The following is a 21,812-nucleotide window of genomic DNA, read 5'->3' on the forward strand; positions in this document are numbered from 1 at the left end:
TGTGTGTGTGTGTGTGTGTGTGTGTGTGTGTGTGTGTGTGTGTGTGTGTGTGTGTTGTCACAGCATTTAGCAGTTGAAGCTCACCCTAACTGGTGACTGTGCGTTCTTCCTCTGTCTTTGATCCTTTCACCTCAGCGTTATCTGTCTTTTCCAGACCCCCGGTAGAAGACATTCAGACAGTTCTCAGCCCAGTGGTGAGTTGTGGCCCTCCAGGAGCCCTGCTGACCAGACCAGTGATCCTCACCATCCACCACTGCGCAGACAATGTGCAGGAAGACTGGCTTATACAGCTCAAGAATCAGCTGGCTATGGGAGAATGGGAGGTGAGTGTTGAGCAGAGAAATCTGCTACGTTCGTGTCAACCGAGTGTGTTTTAAGACTATTTTTACAGAGCTGTGATATAAAGAGAAGGCAAAATTGTATTTTGTTGCCCGTGTGTTGTTTAGCTCTATTTAATARACTGTATGTTTGTATAAATYGACACASGCAGCTAAAAWTTTAATATAWAATWATGTAASTTATTGCACAGCTGCACCCGTCCTRGTCCGAATTTATTAACGCGTGATCATAAACACAGACGCCTTATGTACGCAGGCATCCACACATAGAGGAATAATCTAAATTACACAGATACCCTGTGTATGCGGGCAGGAAGGGGGAAGAAAAGAAGAGAAAATGTGGTAAACACAAAGTGCCTACAGGCTAGCAGACAAGCAGGGGGTTGAAGACTCCTATCAGAGGCAATTTGTTATGCTCCTGCTATCATTCCTTCCTTTCATCTCTCTCCTTATATTTCTATCTATCCTCTTTTCCTCTACCCCTCTTTCCCCTTCTTCCTGTGTCTGTCAGCATGGAGTCTCTACCTCAGCAATCCATTCCATGTGTGCGTGACAGCGGTCGCATGTGTGTATCGTTGTCTGCGTGGGTGTGGGTGATAAGGCTGTCTTGCAGCATCGCTGTGTCAACAAGGCCCCCGTATGCGTCTTCTGTTGCTTATCACAGCTCAACACAATGTCTCCGCACAATTAGTCATGCATAAGATTTGGTGTGTGTGTGTGTGTGTCCTTGTGTGCACATGTATGAGAAAATGAGAGAGAGAGAGAGATGCTGTGAAGGACTTTGAGTGAATAAAGATGAGAAAAATGAAAAGTGGAATTTCATCATGAAGTCGATTTGTTTTTTTTCTCTCATTGCCGTAGAACATTCATTTCCCATCAGAAAGTCCCCCCCCACCCCAACACACACACACACCCCAACCCCTTTCCTAAAACAGGCAGTGGGAGGTAATTGAATTCCCCTCATATCAGGGAGGAGCAGCCACAGTTGTGATTACCAGTAATAACAGATTCAGACCATATTGCTTTCCTACCTCTTTGTATTGATTCAGCTCATCTGTAGGAACAAAACTCGCCATGAACTGTGAATCAAAACTCAATTTATTTATTTGTTTATTTTTTATCACACGTGTGCATGCAGAACATCGATTCCACAGTGCGTTGGCGTCTGCAGGCGAGGACACACAATTACTCTCGCGCAGACAGCTGAAGATGCAGTAGGCAGATAACAAGAACCCAATGAGGCCGAGCATCCCCAATGAGCTCAAAAGGCCATATGGATTTATCATAACTCAGGCCCGTTTCAGAGAGCTGTAAAAAAGGACAAGAACAACCGCCAGGATCGCATGAGATTGGGCAAATTTCACAGATAAGAGCTTTGAACAAGTGTCATCATTTCCAAATGGGCTGTATGTCTTGATTTACCTTCAGAACTTATACATGCACCCAGAGTTTACACTGCACTGTCAGAACAGGTTCACAATCGTTTGGATAAAATCCTTTCTGTGAGGATTCTGTGAGGACGCAAAATACTTTGTTCTTAGTCTTAGATGGGTTCTGTCAAAGGTTTATGAATAAAGAGTATCTTACCTGTTGTAGATAGCATGTCTGGTGATCTCAGTTTGTAGAAGTATAGTGTAATTTGGAACAGGTGGATGAGCTAAAGGCTAATCTGAACAGGGAAGATTAGCTTTTAGGGGTAGAGATTAAAGTGGAATTTTGCCATCATTAAAAAGCACCAATCTCCAAAATGCAGCTTGCATCAGAAATGCTACAATTAATTGCACTTTAAAAATATGCATAGGATTTGCACAATGTTTTGTGGGAGATTACATGGCAATCTAGTTTAAATTAAATTTATTAAATTGATTTTTGTCCAAACTGAGCTTATTTATAAAGCTGTCGATAACAGGTAAGATAATAATTGTTCATATTCTTCCCACAGAACCACCCTCCAGTTTTGCATGATACTTTAAATTGATGGGTTTACTATTTTAAAAAAATCTGTAAAATTATCTGAGCTTCTAATGCATAAGTTCATTAGTGATGCAGAAAAAAACTTGTTCACTTCAGCTGAATGCATCGGACATAAATCACAGTTATGTTTACTRACTTGTTGTTTACATTTGTTGGAAAGGTTCCATGCACCCATCCAGTTGTGTTATGTTCACAAATAGAAAATGGCTTTATGCCTGTGAACTCACAAATAAAGCCAGCATCCAGGTTTCAACAATAAATGTTTACATGGGCAAATAAAGCACAGTAAATAAAGTTGAGAATACAGGAACTGGACCATGGCTCACTTCACAATCAGCTAAACCTTCGCTGTTTATTCACCATCAAAACACGGTTCTACTTTAGTCAATATTTAGTTGAGTTTAAAGTTAAGAAAATGCTGTAATTTAACCACCAGAAAACTGTGATTCAGGTTTGTCTCAAAGCATGTCTTCCAAAACTAAAACCAGATAAATTATTTATTTCATATAAAGTCAACATGACTTTTTTTTAAATGTGACTTTTATGTGTTTGGATCCAACAGGATGTGGTTGTAGTGGGAGAGGAGAACTTCACCACCCCCTGCTATGTGCAGATGAACTCGGAGGCATGTCATATTCTGACAGAGACACTGGGGACTTACTGCTTGGTCGGCCAGTCGATTGGCAAAGCCGCCGCCAAGAGGCTCAAGCTGGCTGTTTTTGGGCCAGTCTCATGCACAACTTTGGATTATCACATCAGGATTTATTGCCTGGATGACACTCAAGATGCACTTAAGGTAAAGTAGAAGTATGTGAATACAATTAGAAATGTGCCCACCGTATTAAAGCTGTAAATTTTTTGTTACACGCAATTCGTATCTGTTGTGGGCACAGCTTTGAAACGTTTTTTCTGATGATTTGAATAACTGTGAGGGTTTGTTTGAGTGCGTTGCTTCGTTCTTTAGTCCTGTGAGTGATTCAGTTTTGTTCCGTACCACTCGTTGTAATATTCTTACCCGATCATTTGCATTTGAAATGGCATCTTAAGAACTCGAACGAGGATGGATTGTATAAAGTCATAAACAGAAGTATCTTCACCTCTAGTCTTCTGGAGATGTGCTGAGAAGCAGTAAACAAAACAGGGTCAAGCAATGTCAACACGGAGCGGCATTAGAATTTAAACAAATTCAAAGCACTGCAGAGACCATCTGATACGAGAGATTAACATTGGTAATTTATTCTTGCGGTGATAAGTCAAGTGTCAGTGCAGCCGTGCACACAATCGCATAAACATCAACATGCACTTGGCTCTACCAGTTGGAGCAAACAGTTGTAACTTGAAATAGAAGTTCAAAGGTGGACTTTTAATGATGAAAACTTGTTGTGGGATAAATGAAGTTAGAGAGCTGCTGCATCTGAAGCTGAAGAGAAGGGAGGCTTCTATGCACTTATAGAATTGTTTTAATATTCGTCCATTTGATCATTAATGCAAGAGTCTGTTAATGTCAGTTTCATCAGAATGAGTGTTTACTTTAATGCATGCTTGTGTCTGATGGGTAATCGTATTATCAGATTCTCCTTGGTGGGATTTTAGTGGATAAATTGGCATAATTCATTATGTAGGATGTGTTAAAACTCCCATAGGACTTTGTATACAAAATGTAATTAAAGCATTCACAGCATGCAGCAAAGTATGCTGCTTTTTTGTTATAAAATTGGCAAAGAAATCAAATGCAGTGCATTATTTATAACAATACATTGCTCCAACTCTTTAAATTGAAAATGCACAGATGTATTCAAAAATACAAATACATTACAACATTTTAAATTGATTTTATTTTAGCTTACATTTTTCTGCTTTAGAAGAAATTTATGTAAATTAACCAAACTAACTTGGGCAAGCTGGTTCCTGTAGAAACCTCTGTGTTTTTCTTTTTTTTTTGTGTGTTATCCAGCTGTCCATAATACAGGTTGGTTGTTAAATCCTTTCTTAGGGTGGCTCAGTTGGGACAGAAAAGTTGCAGGTTCAATTCCCTGTTATGCATAAATGTTGGGGTGTCTGTGAGCAATGTACCCATTCACCAACTGCTCCCCAAGCAGCTTACAAAGCTGACTGCTGTTCCACTCAGGTGTATCTCACATGTGATGGGTTAAATAAAGAACACACAATGATGACAATAGCACAATTGTGATAATCACAATACTAGTGTTCGATGGGGTCTAATGTTCAAATTGAATAACTTTAATAGCTTTGAGTCATTGTCAAAATAAATAAATTAAAATAATGTAAGGCAATAATGGCAGAAACAACACCGCCAGCTTAAACTTTTACCCTTAAGTTGAAAGTAAGTTATTTCTAAGTATATTTTACAAAAGCAGTACATTAACCAGTGGAGCATTATTAATGACGATTGTGTCCACCTTCTCAGTGAGTGGTTTTAGTTCAGTGCAGATGAGCTTTGCCTCAGCAAACGTTTGATAATTTTCTGTTTTTAAGCAGCATTTTCTCTGTTTCAAAAATATTTAAAGAGGACATACCTTGCAAAATCCACTTTTTTAGCCATTAAATGTGTTTTGTTGTGTGCTTGGAGACGCTAGGAATGCAGAAAATGAGAACTTAGTCGCTCCCTGTGCTGCGTAGGTATATTTATATTCTCTTTGAGTTATGTTTTTCCACCCTTTCAGTTTTCTCTATTATATAAGTAAGATATGGACTTACCAACTAACCAATTTCATTGTCTTCATTCTTCTCTGGCTCTGGCTTCAACAAGTAAGGCTGGATGGACAAGTCTTCTGTTGTTGACTTCTTTTAATTAATTTGTAAAAAAATGTTTCTGTACAGCCTTATGGTGGTAACTCTGCTATCAATCTAGAATGGACCACTCTGGCAGCTGGAGGGGGTGGGACAATTTAAAAGTATATGTCTCCTTTAAACCATATTTACACAAGATAAAGACTCCATGCAATGACTTGCATGTAAAAATTAAGTTTAAGAAGCAAAATTAAGCAAATGCATATCCAATGTAAATTATTATCCCTCTCTCTTTCCCTTCACTGGGGTTGTTCTCTGTAGGAGGTTCTTCAGATGGAGACCCAAATGGGAGGGAAGCTTCTGGATGAACCAAAGACTCTGAACTTCAAAGACAGCACACATAATCTGAGACTGTCCATCCACGATGTGCCACACACACACTGGAAGAGCAAACTCATCGCCAAGTATCAGGTGTTAAAGACACACTGACGCTCACACACTACTATACCCAGAACTGACTCGGATTTATGGACCTTAAAATTGTGTTTCTTCGTCAACTCCTTAGGAGATCCCATTCTACCAGGTGTGGAGTGGCAGCCAGAGAACTCTTCACTGCACCTTCACCCTAGAGAGATTGTGCTCAGCCACCACAGAGCTCAGCTGCAAGCTGTGTGTGAGGCAGGTAGAAGGAGAAGGACAAATCTTTCAGCTCAGCAGCACCTTGGAGGAGGTAAACATACACAAAAAGCACCGAAACTCTGTAAGACGATGCTGATATCAACTTAACGATGGCTTGTTTCTACCTTGTAGCCTCTCCATCCCAGTATAAAAGGTCCTAAAGTAGTGGGTTTTTTGTTGTTGTTGGTGTTTCTGTCTAGTCAGGGTCCTGTCATGGTTCTGTGACTTTGTTCAATCATTCATACAGCAGCTGGAGGTCACATAACACCACAGGAATAACTTCTGTTTGATATTACTTGGTTGTGTAACCATAAAGCCACGTGAAGTGTGTATCTGTGTGCGTGCCAGTGTGTGAACYGCTTCATTTCATGGTGATTAGGGCTAACAGCTCGTGCTTTGGACTTTTGAAAAACGTGTATTGCTAACACTTGTATAATCAAAGAAGTTGGCTGGATAGAGGTTTTTTTTACAAGGAACAGCATGTTTTTTGGCTTTCCTAATTAAGCAAAATAAAGATAATGGTCAAGATGTTCTCCTGTTAAAGAACTGTTWCTGTGGTAAACTAAGCCAAAACTCTCAAGTGGCCTTTGATTTMTTTATTAGGCCACATGTTCAGATCTTTGGTATATTTGGGGTAAGTTTATTCTCACTGGRATCTGTTTGGCTCAAGGATACATTATTATTATTTTCATACATTTCCAATTAGCCAACTTCTTTTTTGTCTTTCTTTTATCTTTAATTATTAGYTACACTTCTGTACAACTTGTACATTCTGCCACCAACTGAGTGCCTAATAGGGTCCAGCAAGTTTCTGATAAAAGAAGATGCTGATTATCTCTTGTTTAAACTTACTYATGAAGTGTACATTTGGATGAAGATGATGCGTTCAGTCTCAAAAGACAGATGCAGATCATAAACAGGGATGTGATACAAGGACACAGAGACGGATTTAAAAACTGAAAACGATTGTTGTGAATAAACAAATGACCGCTGCAGCACGGGCTTTTGRCATGTATGTACTCAACCATTCTATCTCACTATATCTGCTTGAGCCACACTGGTGCAGTAGCTTGTCCGATTGCCTCACAGCCAGGAGATCTTAATTTCAAATTTTTATTTATTTATTTATTTATTTATTTATTTATTTATTTATTTATTTGTTGTGTGGAGTTTGCACATTTTCCCTCTGCATGAATGGATCTTCTTCTTTGTTATATGTAGTCCTAAAACATGCAGTTTAGGTTAGTTAGAGATTCTGGATTGTTCTTAGATGTGTGTGTGTGTGTGGGTGTGGATGGGTATTTCATGATTTATGAGGACCATTTTAAGACAAAACACCTACATGTGGGGACCTAAGCCAAGTCTGTTTGGTTTAAATGCCATTGGTGGGATGGGGTTAGGACCAAGGTGTGAACTGAATTTAGGTTAGGTTTATGGTCAGGTATGTACATGTGAGGGTATTCAAAAAGAAAAAAAAAATACGTAGATCCTCTGGATGGGTTGTTCTTTAGTGAAATGTTTCGTCTCTCCTCCAAGAGACTTCTTCAGTCTGATGAGTTTCAGGTGAACTCAGCCTTATAAGCACTGCCTCCACATGGACAAACAGGTTTGTCACATGCAAAAGAGGGCCATCGCCTAACAATAGGCTTGTTTAGACCTATTGTTCACAGAGGGTCATGTGCCCCATCACCTGACTCGTGCCATGTTATGTGCATGTAATGAATGCAGGCGGGGCTCGACATCCCCTTGTTTTTGTCCCTCTTTCTGTCTTTGTGTTGTTTATCATTGGGGCCCTGATTCACACCTTTTGCTCACAGGGGGCGAAGTCACACTTGCAATAACAGCATTGTAGGAGGAGGACAACTGGTCAAGAAGGCCTCCACCTCTGTTTAATGGTGGACGGTTTTTCTTCACAAAGATGACTTCCTTTACACCTCTCTCAAACCAACGTTCCTCTCTATCAAGGATGAGAACCTCTTCATCCTTGAAAGAATGACCGACACAAYTCACGTGATGGGGCGCATGACCCTCTATGGACAATAAAGCTAATCAAGCCTATTGTTAGGCGATGGCCCTCTTTTTCATCTGACTGACCTGTTTGTCCATGTGGAGGTGTGCTTATAAGGCTGAGTTCACCTGAAACTCATCAGACTGAAGAAGTTTCTTGGAGGAGAGATGAAACGTTTCACTAAAGAAGAACCCATCCAGAGGACCTACTTATTTTTTCTTTTTGATTATTTTCTACCTGGATTACTGAGATGCATCAGGACATGTGAGGTTAGGTTTATAGGGGGGTCAGGGTTAGGCTGTAGAAACTAATGGAAGTCAATGGATTTTCCCCATATGTATAGGTGGACACAGCKGTGTGTGTGTGTGGTAGTGTGCCTTGGGTGTACCCTGCTTCTCGTCTTTTGGTTGAGTGAGATGTTCGCTGATTTTCATGGTGACTGAAGTCTCTTCCTCTTGGATCGGTCATTCTCTTGAGTCTCACACTCAAGTCCAGCAAGTCCATTAGGTGAGGGGTAGCACAGTGCCAGCWATAATGGAGGCACTAGTGCACATAAGTAGGAGTCATGAGAAGTTGTAGCAGCTGTGGTAACACTGTATCGGTCGTGGTGGAGGTCCAGCTGGAGGGAGTATTCTCAAACATGAACAAGATTTTCCGTTAGAAAGTCTATTTTATCAACTTGCAGAGTGAATTCTTGCCTCCTTACAACGAAGGTTTATTTTTTAATGCACTCGTACCATACACCTGTTTTCATTGGGTTGACCTTTGATGATAAATATTATCAGTAAAGATGTGCAGAATTACACCAGTGAAAAAAGCAGGAAACATCCCTCTTTGCATTGATGTGATCCCATGTGTTGTTATAATGATATACATAGTTAAATGTTTAGTCAATTTGAAACAGCTATATCTCTAACACATTTGCAAAATATTTGTCTCAGTCAAATTGGACGGGGGGGTTGTGCAATATCAACTTTTTCGAGCATTACATCATTTTATGTCATTCCACCATAAAAAAACATATCCAGAGTGTTGCTTTGACTCATTCATGCATGTTTGAGAAATCCTTCAATTGCCTGTGGTAACCATGCAGAGCTGCCTAAACACTTGCCAGTACAAAGCCCCGCCTATTTACTCAAAGCTCCTCCTTGGAGTCTGCAGCTGAGCTGCTGAAATGTTAGCGTCAGAAACAGAGGGAGGTTCTTAAAAGGCCAAATTCAGGGCATTTAGATAATTTATGATGCAAAGTCAAATTTATTTTTGACATATGCAGCATTTTCATAACAACTGAAAGTAACATAGTGACTTGATTGTGATATGGAATTGAACTATGTGCCCACCCTATTTAATAAGTAAATCTAAACTTAACATCACAACCTCGCCAAAAGTGTCAGCATATCTATTTCCTGTGCTGTGCATTAACTGCACTCTGGAAAGCCTCGCCCACCTAGTGCTATCAAACAATATATAAATAAGACTTTAAAGCAGATTTAAACCATTTATCATTTCAGCAGGGACTTCAAAATGTCCCTTTGCATCAGTCACTCAACCTCCAGCAGCAGCAGTTTTCAGCTGTAAAGTGGGGCTAAGTGGGCACAGTAAATAGTTCTTATTCACATCAGTGGTGGCAGTTGTCGTTTCCCTCTGCCAAGACACATTCATTAGTCTGCAGCCTCCTTTCAGCCCAGGAGTGGCAGAATAATGTGAAGGTTTAGAAGGAAATGGAGATCGACAGCAAGAGCAAAGAGTGTGTGCTCGACAGCAGATCTTTGTGTTTGTTTCACTCCCGTATTGATCAGGAGTTTCTGTGTTGGTCACAGCAAACAAGTCTTTCGCCAAAAGGATGTAGTGGACTTGAATCTGAAATAAGATCAGTTAAACTGCCGGGTGGGAGGACATGATCAACAATGTGGATTTTAAGGTTTTCTTAGTTGTACTTCTGTATACTGACTATTAGGATGGTCTCTGGACATAAGGCAACATGTGGTTTTTTTCATAATAAAATATAGGAATCCATCCAGTCTAAACAATCTTTTAAGTTTCTTTGCAATTTTTATTTATTTCTTTTTTAGAAACAGATGAAAGTTTTTCTCACTCTCTTGAGGCTATGTTTTCTCAGGTTTGCCTGTCCTTTCCTCACTCTACGTTGGCCTCTTTCTGCAGACAGGATCCCACTAAGTCCTGCTGTAAACTACAGCAAATAAATGGAGTGGAATGTTTAAAATGGAGAAAGCATCAGTTAAATCTACACATATTGTACAAAAATCTCATGTCTAATCAGGATCTGGACCTGCAACCTTTAAACTGTTAATCAGTGTTCAGAAATGATGGTTTTGTTTTAAAATTACATTTCTTTAAACACCAAGTCTCATATGTATTGTTTTATTTTCTTGTCTTTCCAGGAGCTCCAGTGTATAGATACATCGTTAATGGACCCTGCAAGCAATATCACAACTTTAATTGGGCCTAATGCCTTTCGAATTCCTTTATCCATCAGACAGAAGTTGTGTGGAAGTTTAGATGCACCACAGACCAGAGGCAATGACTGGAGGATGCTGGCCCACAAACTCAACCTGGACAGGTAATGCTTGCATTTGTGTGCGTGTGTTTGTTTGTTCACATTTGATATTTGACTTTATTTGTCTCATAAATCACATAAATTTGAATGTAAAACCTGCACATCTTGGCTGATGGCCTCAAGTACAATGTTGTTTAAAATTAGTTTATTTTGTGCTCTAATGAAACAATTCCATGTATGCATAGTAAAGAAAAAATGTCACTGGAAATTATTTTACACCTAATTTACACAAAACATCATTTTGCTGCACAAATAAAAAAATCTGGTAATGTAATTAAATAAAAAAAAAACACAAACCAACAAAGAAAACAAACTACTTTAACAAACAAAAATAGTTGTTTTTCTGCTTCCATTCAACTCACAGTTTAACATTCCCAGTTTTGCCATGCACAGATGTTTGTCTTGATGATTCAGTCTAGTGGTTAATTTACTTGCTGTTTTCCAAACCAGAGCCAGATATTGAGAGGATAATTAAGCATAAGTGCACATCGTTGTCCCAACAGGCAGCCGGCTCGTGATGCAGCCGCTTGATGTGGGCACCAACTATTTCTGATCAGCAGGTGAACTGCTCGCAAAATTGTTGTTTACATCTACATTTTCTACTAAAATGTATGCTCCAAAAAAAGCACAATAACATGCTATTACAAGGAAATTCCATTGTCCATTTCCTGTTGGTGTAAACGCCACATCATATCAAGGACCTTAAAACAGGATGCATGCTTAGCTTTCACAGCCAACTTTTCTTACATAAACTGCACATTGGTTTTATTCGATCTTTTAAATGAAATAAAATGTGAACTATTAAAATAATAATAATAATAAAATAAATATCTGTAGGCCTGAACTGGCAGAAGGGAGTAGAATAGTGATGGTATGTGCCTTTGCTTTTATTTGAACAGCACCAGAATGTGCCAAAGGTACAATCACAGGATTCACAGAACAGAAAGTCTCATTTTTATCCTCATGAGACTGAAATCTGATGGCTTTTACTCTTCAAAGCAGCAATGAGATCTTTGTCACAGATGGATCAGTGTCAGATTTTTCCTCTGCCATCAACGTGGTCTTGACTCTTGACAGCTGCAGCAATTCCCCAAAGAATCGTTGACATATCTCTGCGCTTTAATACGATTTCATGTGTTTCGTTCCTCTATTAGTTTAAAATGGTGTAAGTTGAACATACATAATGGCAAATCTTTTGAAGGAGTTTCACCTGCCACGTTAGATTTTTATTTAAATTGTTTTAAAACTTTGTTAATAAGTTTTCTTTTGGTATTTTGTTTTATTTTATGAAAGTAAAAGACAAAAGGTGTCTTGTTAGAATGCAAACATTTCTAAAACATATTTTATTTTGCAGGGGTTTTTTGTAATTTTTAAAATTAATGATGTAACACAGGCTACACTGCAAAAACTGTCCATCTTACCAAGTTTTAAAATCTCTTATCCAGCCAAAAAGTCTTTTTGATCTTGTTTTGAGACTGATTTACTAAACAAGAACTGATTGTGTAAGCATAATAATCTTGTTTTCATAATGTGTAAGATTATTTGTCTTGTTTGTCTGAAAATTTGACTCAAATTAAGTCAAAGATTTCTGCCAATGTAGTAAGAAAATTTTACTTGGTAAGATTCTTGAAATAAGAAAAAAATTGAGTCAAACCAAGTATTTCAAGAATCTTACCAAGTAAAATTTTCTTACTCCATTGGCAGAAATTTTTGACTCAATTTGAGTCAAATTGTCAGACAAACAAGACAAATAATCTTACACATTCTGAAAACAAGATTATTATTCTTACACAATCAGTTCTTGTTTAGTAAATCAGTCTCAAAACAAGATCAGAAAGACTTTTTGGCTGGATATAAGATTTTAAAACTTGGTTAGGTGGACATTTTTTGCAGTGTAATACTTAAAGGGATATTTGAGATTATTAGAAGCGGGTTTCTATGAGAAGCTCATGACCCCACATGTTGAAGATAGCTCTTTGAACAGCCTCAATTTAGAGGATTATTTTAGTTCAAACCTGATTAATCAGCAAATGGCTATTTCAAAATATCAAAACTAAAGCGGCCTGCTGCCATATTTAGATCAACTTTTGGGAGAAAAAAAAGCATTCATTGAGATTTATGGAGTGGCTTGTTTAAAAACCTCAACACCTCTGTAAACTGAGTATGATATGGTTTCATATATGTTTTTTATAAACTTAGCACAAAAAATAATAAAAGTAATGTTTGGTAGATTATTTCTTGGTTGTACCAATGCTTTTTTGGCATAAATCTTGACCTGATTGTCAGCATCAGTGGGTACCAGAAGCTCAAAACAAGTATTAATAGCAACAACATCAGTAAATAAGCTGTAAGACAGAGAAAATTTAGCAATTTTTTTTCATGTGCGCAACTCAGTTCTACTTCTCATCCCACAAACTGAGGGGTGTTCAAAGAGCTGTCTGTAGCAGGTAAGATCATAATTAATCAAAACTTTCACAGAAACCCACTTTAAAACTATTTTCTTTAAAGCCTTCAACATTAAACTTTCCTTTTACATTAATAAAACAACATATAAATGGTTAACAGATTTTTGAAGTTTGTCTTTGTCGATTGTGTTTCCTTTGCAGATACTTGAATTACTTTGCCACCAAGTCAAGCCCGACAGGTGTGATCCTGGACCTGTGGGAGGCGCAGCACTTCCCTGACGGAGATCTAAACGAACTGGCTGCCGTGCTGGAAGAAATGGGTCGCCACGACAGCAGCCTCGCCTCTGTGACATCAGAACACTGACAAAGCACCGTGTTTAAACACGATAATGGCAAAAACTCCGGCGGTAGTTACACGTGAATTCTCTATGGCGGATGCTGCAGCTAGGGCTGAATGAACCAATTAGACGCGAGTAAATGAAAAGCTGTCACCATGGTGACGGGGCGCCGTTTGAAATACCACGGTAATCACGTCGACACGGGAATAACAAGCGCTCGAGCCGGTTCTGGACCTATGTTTGCATTTTATTTGTGTGTATTTGCGAGGTGTTGTTGGTAGAGGTAGCCCTACCTGATAAGGAACAAAGAAAACATACACATGCCTAAAGAAGAGGGGGTGGGGAATAATCTGTTTTCTATCGCAACACCAGATTTTTTTCATCTTTCTGTATACTTCAATACCAAACAAAGCAGCGGAGGCATGAAAAGAAGATAAACGAAACAGATACTGACCTTGAAAACATCTATAGAAATGGAAAAAGGAAGAGAAGGTAAACTAATTACAGAGGAGCCCAGGAAAGGTAGATTGAGTACACACCGTGGCTGAGCCTGACTCTTTAAAAAGATGAGAGCAAACAGAGAGCAGGTAAACTGATTACAGAAGGGAGGGAGGATAGAAACGTACGATGATGGAAGTGCTGGCAGGTGACCATCTGGATGGAAAACAGATAATGAGAGGGGAGACGAAGAAGTCGCTCTCTTTCTTGTGAGCCTCGGCTGTACGTGTTTGTCGGTACAGTTTGTCGCCTTTATATCGTTTCTTAGGGAACGCTCTATGTATCCTGCTGTCCATATGTGTGGATCATCTCCTGCTACAGAATTATTTTCCTGTTAGTCCTGACCAGAAACAAGCCAGAGCTCAAGAGTTTCTCATTTGGACTGAAACGTGACAATATAAAGTCAAATCGAAATGCTTTTAGATCATTTAGGTCATAAAAACTGACAACTGTTTCCAAACGTCCATTCCAAAGATTGTTCCTCAGATAGATGCAAGTAAAATCTGATCTATTTAAAGGTGCATGACTGTGAGAGACATTAAATCTTTTTTTTACAATAAATGAGGTTTAGACTTTAAAAATTGGTTTCAAAGTTGTTATTCATTTTTATTTATTTTTTTACAATCTTCCCTTGAGCATAAACTCAGGTGTCTCCATTCAATCAGCAGTGAGGCTGCTGAGCATGAGATCCTGAAATCTTTCTGCTGGACTGTTGGGGCTTGTTTCTGGGCATGGATGGATGGATGTTTTTTATTTCTTATCCACTTATATACAAAGTAACAGAATTATACCATAGTGAGTTCAAAATACTTATTTTCATTTATTATCCCAAAATGTAAACTAACACTTTCAGTGTCCAGTCGTCACAGGATGTCAGGTAAATTTTCAGACTGGGATTTTTCCGGTCACTGGCGCCATCTAGTGGCCTTTGAAGGTTTCAGGCAAGAAATGAAACTTTGTTTTTTTTATCATCTGAAATGTAAATACATGCTTATCACATTCATACTAATTACATTGTACCACTTTATTTTGCTTATTGGAATTTAGCTTTTTTATTATTAATTTTGTCATGTGTCTGAGTTTAAACTGTAAAAATTAGGACATATCAATCATTTCCCATGTTTGCCAAATTTCTGTTGGCAACACAGTCTATTTGAAAAAAAATGAGTTAAAAACTTTCTGCTAAAAACAACATAACCTAGTTGGCCAATTTAAAGGGGAAAATGTAAAACTAGGCTGGATTTCAAATGTTTGCATTTAGTGAGAAACATGCAGGTCTTGCTTTGAGCGACACTTGAATAATTTTAAGATGCCTGTGGGGACATTAAACTTTTGTCATGATTAACACTGAGCTCCAGGGAGATGCATGGAAACCACTCACAATGTGTGTGAAAAGATACCATTTGTGTAACACTGCTAAAACAAGATCAAGATTGAGCTGAAGATTGGTACAAAAGGTCAAATCTTTACCTGGACATGACAGGTTTCATCGTTTGGCTGTCTACACAGGAGGAAACACTCAGACATTGATTTTTTTTTTCTTTTTCTCATTGATTTTCTTTCCTTGTTTAGTCTGTGAGGAATGTGCATTCACAAGATCTGGACCTTTTGTACAGGTGTAAAACCAGAGGCAGACATTGCAAAAGCCTCAAGGTGGTTCTTAGGAGTCCGAGTGTAGATGCAAGACAATAATTTAAAATAGTTATTTCTATAAACTTTAGTTTGAGGAAGTCAAAAGAAAACTTTTACAAGGATAAAAGCCAAACACATCAAGTCGGCTGTTCCATTTGTTTCAGAGTACACAGGAAACACCGACGCATCTTTCATGTTCTCATCACCAACATCAAGCTGGTTCATACAAGAGCTATTTTAACTCACTGAAAAAAGTCTAATATTCAAAATAGCGTAACATCACAATGAAAAATTACTTCAAAGTTTACAGATTACCAGCAGAATAAACATTTTGTCAGTGCTGTTAAAGGACGTTTTCTAATAAAACATCTAGGCCTCCGGAGAATGATGTGAAAATGGAGAGAGGTTCAAATATAAAACTATGTACAAATATTTTTATCTACAGTATGTACAGTTGTGTACTGTTAACTATATTTGTCAAAATTCAGAATTTAAAAAGAACAGTACAATTAGGTTATAGTTTGTATGTTTCAAGTTTTTTTTATTCTTTCCTGTTTTGTAAAAGCAGTTTCTACTATGCAAACTTGGCATTGGTTATCATAGAAGTCTGTAACTAGATCAGTCTTTAAAAGTGCATTTTAATTTTACTATCATGAGTGGTTTGATTTGATTAGTGTGGGATAGTAATGGTCCATTTTTTTGCTAAGTCTGGCACGCTTCAAGAGTCTTGCTTAATCTTGCTGATTGCTTGCCTCTCTGTCTCTAACTGTTTTCTGTACAAAGTGTAAGAAAGAATTTTTAAGACAATTAATAAATTATATTTATAAGCAATCCTAAAATATTTTGTAAAGTGTTTTTTTGTAAAGGGTTTACACATTAGCTTCCACGTGAACTGCTGATTTTTCTAAAAACTAAAATTCACCAGAGTTACTTAATGACAGCAGCAATTCACTGCATACGCAACAAAGATTCCACTTTTATTTTGGTTGCAAAGAAGGTTACCCTTTTTAACAGGTTTTTTTTTTGGTCATTTTGTGAAACTTCCAGAAAAAAGGTTTGGAACATTTTTTTCAATGACCATACACTTTTTCATCAATGTTGTCAGGGAAAAAAGAGTGACCTGTTTTCATGTTGATTTTTTCCCCCACTTTCTTTTTTTTTTTTTTTCTATTTCCTGCATCAGTTAACATCTTAATTCAGTATCTGTCAGAATTTACTTCAAGTAATGTTTTTTAGAACGCAAAAACTGAAATTCACCTCAAAAGCTCAGATTTTTAATTGTGTCTTTTTACCAGCTCATACATCCCACAGCTGTAATCTGCAAACTTACTCACTGGTTGTTGTGGAGTTTTGGTAAAAACTGCAAGTGTATAAAAACGTTTATACTTGTAAATAAAGACTTTTTTTTGCTCAAAATGTAAGTAGCTGATGACAAGAACTGTGGCACAGTAGGTAAAGCTGTTGCCTTCATTAAGAGGATCAAATCTTGGACTGAGACCTTTCTGTTTACACATTTTCTCTGGGGATACCAGTTTCCTGCCATAGACCACAAACATAAATGTTAGATTAATTGGCAACTCTAAATTGTCCTTAGAGAAACCATTTACTCACTCACACCTATGTGGCCCTGTGATGGACTTGTGACCCGTCCAGGGTGCACCACGCCTCTTGCAAAGCAACGGCTGGACATGGGCACCAGCACCTTTGCTATTAAAGTTAAAGTAATACAGCATTACAGCAAATGGCAATAAAACACACTTGACTGCATTATAGAATTACTGGAGCATATAAACTTTATTTTTTTTTTCACATTAGTCTCGAAGATTTTGAGCTTTACATGGAAAAAGGCAGTTTTACTTCAGTTAGCCTACTGCAGCGCACAAACAAATTAAACTTCAGTGTCTACAAACGTTTTCACCTTAAACAGAAATTTACAGTAAAACGTCAAAAACATCTCTCACATAACGTCAGCCCAGTCAAGAATGACAAAGAATGTGATCAATCCAATAATATTAATCTCAATAATAATAATATTAATAATAATAAAGCCAGTAGTGGGACGATGAATGAAAGGAGATGTTTTGCTTCAGGTTGCGTTGAACCCGATCCCTTCAGTTTTGTCAGTCGGACCTTCATCTACAGGTAGAGAAGCTTTCACAGAAAGCACAGACACAGTATTCTACTTCCTGGTCAGTAGACTGAGTATCTCTGCAGCTATAGTGTCAAGTTCAACCCAGGGGTCTTCCTCAAAGACCTTTGGAGCATGTGCACAGGGACCTTTGTATGGTGTTAGCCACTCAAATTGATCTAAAACCATGTCTGATATCTTTGATGGGCCAAAAGCTTGACACACAGATGACTGTTTTCATCAAGACTTGGGTTGCAGAGTTCCTGGCATTTGGATTCAGAGTTTATGATCATATGTTGCCCCCAAGATGTTTCTCCTGGTTTTTCCTCCCAAAAAAGGAAAGGTGTGCATGGCCTGGGTTGGAGCCAGTGTGATCATTATTGTTCTTTCGTTGCACAGCTGGTGTTGGCACGTCACAGCTTGATATCCTGTGATTCTGACATTTTGGCAAGCGTCTTTTTGACCCGCAGAGCTGTGAGGCGGCAGGCCGGGTTGTGAGCCCAGCATTCTGTTATCAGCTTCCCCATCTGTCTCAAACACTGGGAAAATAAGGGCTCATTATAAGGGAGGTCATTTGTTTGTTTATGCATGTAGAATGTAGCATATGGGGTTACCTCATCGCTGGTCCATCGGTTAGGAAAAGATGGTCGTAGTCTCTTGATGCAGACCACCTCTCTCATGTCTTCATAAGACGGGTCTGTAGGAACTGATTCCTGATATGGTAACTGATACTCTTCCAGGATTCCTACAAGTAAGATACAAATGTTTAGCTTTAAAGGGATTGTTCAGACCTTCTGAAGTAGTATTTTGTGGTCATCAACATTTAATATTTGTTAGAGTTGCTTAGTTTAATTCCGATGGGACTAACAAGCTAACAGCTAAGCAGGGCCAAGGCCAAGATAGACCACTGTCGTCAATCCCGATCCCCTTAGAGAATAGGTGAAGTCACAAAACAAACAATTATAAAGTCCTGAATATGCCCATTTTTCTGTTTATTTACCTCCCGAGACACAGCGCCGTGCAATCTCCCAGAGGATGAGCCCAAAGCTGTACATGTCAGCCATGATAAATGACTGAAAATGAGTTCTGTTCAAAGTCTCGTCCAGAACCTCAGGAGGCATGTAGCGCTTCGTGCCAACTCGAGTGTTAGGAGGGATGTCTACTTCATTTGTGTCACTATAGAGGTAGAAAATCAATAAGTTCATATCAGCAAAACATCAATTCACGTTAGAATGAAAGGGGACGGTGATATTTCTGACGTCCACGACACGCTCACCTGATAAACTTGACCGCCAGTCCAAGATCAGCGATACAGCAAGTCCCATTTCTTTTCACCAGTATGTTCTTACTCTTGAGGTCCCTGTGAGCAATAGCAGGCTTTCCCTGGGTGCCAAAGATCTCGGTGTGGAGGTGACAGAGTCCGGACACAGAGGAGTAGGCAAGGCGCAACATTGCTTTATTGTCCAGAGTGGTTGATTTGAGGTAGTCATACAAAGATCCATTTTCATGGTAGTCAGTGATCAAGTAAAGCTGGGTCCAAGAGCCAGTTCCTTTGATATCTGCAGCTATAAAACCTGTGGAAAGAAAGGACGGGATAGACAGAGAAAAAAAAGAGATGCAGGAAATTTTAGTTTCCACATTTCAAATTTCTGTATCTCAGTTTAAAATACAAGTGGGTATTGGTTGTGCAAGGTAACATTTTGCACTATTGCATCTATGCATCAACTACATTAGACTTACCAAGTATGTTCTCATGTCTCATTAAGACAGTCTGGTAAATTTCAGTCTCTCTGAACCAACTGGCTTCCTCCGTGGTGAAGAAGACTTTAACGGCCACCTTTTCTCCCCTCCACTTGCCCATCCAGACATCGCCGTACCTCCCCTTGCCGATCTGCTTCACCATATGAATCTGCTTGGCAATCGTTCTTTGGACCTGAGGAAGGGCAAAAAGGGCAGGAAATGGACAGATAAGTTCTGACCTGTGTTTGTGCCTTTGAACTTAAGCTTCTTTACCATCTTCTATATAAATCTGGAAAATAAACAACTGGTCTTGTTTATTGGTAAAAGTGCTTTTTGAAAACTCAAGAGCCTTTCATTTCCAATTTTCTTCTATTGCACTGGTTTTATAGGGCACAAACTGATAACACATATTTAAAATAACTTGTCTGGTACAATTTACAGCTGGTATTTCATCACCAGTGGAAAGAAATAAATCAGTAAGCATACAAAACAGCACAGTAATGTTTAGAAATGGGTGTTTGCAGTGCTTTACAGGCATCTTACCAACAGGGGGAGACCTGAGCCTGAGCCTGAACTTTGAGATTGTTCAATCAAATCCTTCAGGGATTCCCCTGGTGGAATGTAAGTCTCATCTTGTTCCAGACCAATGCTGTACCGAGGACGAGATTCTTGTCTCTTGTACCTGTGAAACAAAATTATTCAGCACAGTTATTAAAAAGCACAAATTTCTTGTAAAAACAAGCTATAGACTATAGTGAGTACATTAAGAATGAAGTGAAGTGCACTGGGTGTAAGAAAAGTTTTGATGACTGTTGATTCTGATTACCTGAAGTAGTAAAACACTATGATGACAACCAAAATAAGAATGCAGATAGTGACTGAAATCAACAATGCCATGTGGTGGATCTTCCCATCAGCGTAAACTAGACAAGAAGGATGAAAAATAAATGAGAAACTATCATATAATCAATAAAAATCAGTCATAATAACATAAAGTCAAAAAAAGTTTCATAACATTTATTTTTCCAAGCCTTTCTTGGTGAATGCACAACAAATGGAAACAAAAATGCATCGAAGAAAGTCAAGTTCAAACAGACCAAACAATGATTCAGCATTATTATCAATGTCAGTGATATAGAAGAGTAAAACTGTAGACATTTCACCTTAATGTATTTATTCTGATAAGCCACAAAATAGTTGACTACAGTAAATCGTATACAAATCCTATTTCACTCATCAATTTTTCATTTTTTTTCTGGCACACTCTGTCTTCCCTCAAGACCACGTCGACAGCGAGAGGAAGCCCTCGACCTCGTCGATGAATTCTCCTCCCGATCCCTTATGATAAGGTTACAGATTGATGACTCTGCCCTCAGCATCTGCTGAGACCTGTGATTTCCCAGGGATTCTTGGCTTACTGTTTCTGAAATACTCAAAAAATACGGCTTCTCCCTCACACCCAGAGTATAATGTTGAACTCAGTGGAGATCTTGATTTCCTCCTGATTCTGTGGAAAGCTGAAGGACGGCTTGACATTATTCACTGACACCAGCTATGACTTCCTGACAATGTTGTTATAACTTTGGCAGAATGGCTTCATCCTTTTTCATTTATCATTTATTATGTTTAATGACCATCTCCACACTGTAGCTGATGACTAGAGTACAAAGAGGGGAAAAAAGAAAAGAAAAAAAGACAAGCGAAGGTATGGAAGTGAAGAGATAAACTTACGAGGTGGTTGGAGCGGTGGCAGTGTGGGATGCAGGTTTTTGTTACAGTAGTCTTCATCTGCACAGCACTCCAACAATCTCCTCTTATAGGTGTTTCCTGTGTCCTGAGGACAGAAAAGTCATCAAAAAAACTAGATCTTGGGTTTCTTGTTTTTGTCTTTTTGCCCCACTGTGCAGTAAAAACTTGATAGCCTGCAGGGAGCTTTGAAAATGTGACTTGACTTGATCTGGAATTAAAATTAATCCAACAATAGAAACCAGTTACTAATTAAAACTTAAAATGTCAAAAACACAAGGCATAAATAAACAATAAAAATTAACAATGGTTTGATAATCTATAACAGGGCTATTCAACTGAATTAATCACGGGGGCACAGTTACTCAAAGCCAACAGCTCAGGGGCCGGACATCCATTGGCGGGCCACCAGTTGAAGAGCCCTGATCTACAATAAATTCTTCAAAAGAACCCAGATATTAAAGTTTGTTTGTAGCTTAGACCAGAGATACTTAATGTATGGTTAAGTAAGAGTTAAGTAAGGTTTTTAACTWTGGACCACAGAGGGCCATGGGGCGGCATTGATTTTGAATAAGGTGCAATACACTTTCTCACCATTAGTAGTGGTAGTGCGCCACTCGGTTGGTTAACTACTTTTTTAATATGTAGAAGAAGAACCTTAGAAACCTGCCGAGAATGGAAACCTATTTTAAATGAAAAGTAGAAGCAAAAATGAAGGTAACCCATCAAAAAAGGCCAAAGTTTGTCACTAATATGAAGTGCAGCTTCTGTTTTGACCATGCAATATTTTAAAAGTTCCAAACCTTATCAAATACAGTTGCAGATACAACTATATTTGAATTTGTACTTTATCAAATTAATTTTTGTAGTTTATTTTTTAACATTTTTAATGTATTTTAACAAAACTTTAAACTTGTCAAAAAGCTGGTGTTACTGTTATTTGTCACTAATATGAAGATCAAATACAGTTGCAGATACAACAATATTTTTAATTTGCA

The 21,812-nt window shown here is 38.4% G+C and overlaps 2 protein-coding genes across 3 annotated transcripts in view; one reads left to right on the plus strand and one right to left on the minus strand.

The window, feature by feature from the left end:
- The window catches only part of LOC106533826 (netrin receptor UNC5C), a 74,079-nt gene extending 58,040 nt beyond the window's left edge, over positions 1 to 16,039 (plus strand). Inside the window, exons 12-18 of one of the 2 annotated variants that reach the window (XM_014030266.1) lie at positions 155 to 323; positions 2,875 to 3,108; positions 5,385 to 5,534; positions 5,629 to 5,793; positions 10,152 to 10,330; positions 12,748 to 12,774; positions 12,934 to 16,039. In XM_014030266.1, coding sequence (XP_013885720.1) covers positions 155 to 323; positions 2,875 to 3,108; positions 5,385 to 5,534; positions 5,629 to 5,793; positions 10,152 to 10,330; positions 12,748 to 12,774; positions 12,934 to 13,096 — 1,087 coding nt within the window. In that variant the 3' untranslated portion in view covers positions 13,097 to 16,039. The remainder of the gene's footprint in view (positions 1 to 154; positions 324 to 2,874; positions 3,109 to 5,384; positions 5,535 to 5,628; positions 5,794 to 10,151; positions 10,331 to 12,747; positions 12,775 to 12,933) is intronic. The other variant, XM_014030267.1, reaches the window with a different exon arrangement.
- Positions 16,040 to 16,970: 931 nt separating this feature from the next.
- LOC106533827 (bone morphogenetic protein receptor type-1B) overlaps positions 16,971 to 21,812 on the minus strand; it is a gene marked incomplete at its 5' end in the record, with an annotated part of 7,530 nt that continues 2,688 nt past the window's right edge. The window contains 8 exon segments of the mRNA XM_014030268.1: positions 16,971 to 17,867; positions 17,943 to 18,073; positions 18,329 to 18,504; positions 18,605 to 18,902; positions 19,069 to 19,261; positions 19,612 to 19,750; positions 19,895 to 19,991; positions 20,800 to 20,902. Of these exon segments, the coding sequence (XP_013885722.1) occupies positions 17,742 to 17,867; positions 17,943 to 18,073; positions 18,329 to 18,504; positions 18,605 to 18,902; positions 19,069 to 19,261; positions 19,612 to 19,750; positions 19,895 to 19,991; positions 20,800 to 20,902 (1,263 nt within the window).

This window comes from Austrofundulus limnaeus, unplaced genomic scaffold, assembly GCF_001266775.1.
Source record: "Austrofundulus limnaeus strain Quisiro unplaced genomic scaffold, Austrofundulus_limnaeus-1.0 Scaffold1031, whole genome shotgun sequence".
Taxonomy (NCBI): Eukaryota; Metazoa; Chordata; class Actinopteri; order Cyprinodontiformes; family Rivulidae; genus Austrofundulus; species Austrofundulus limnaeus.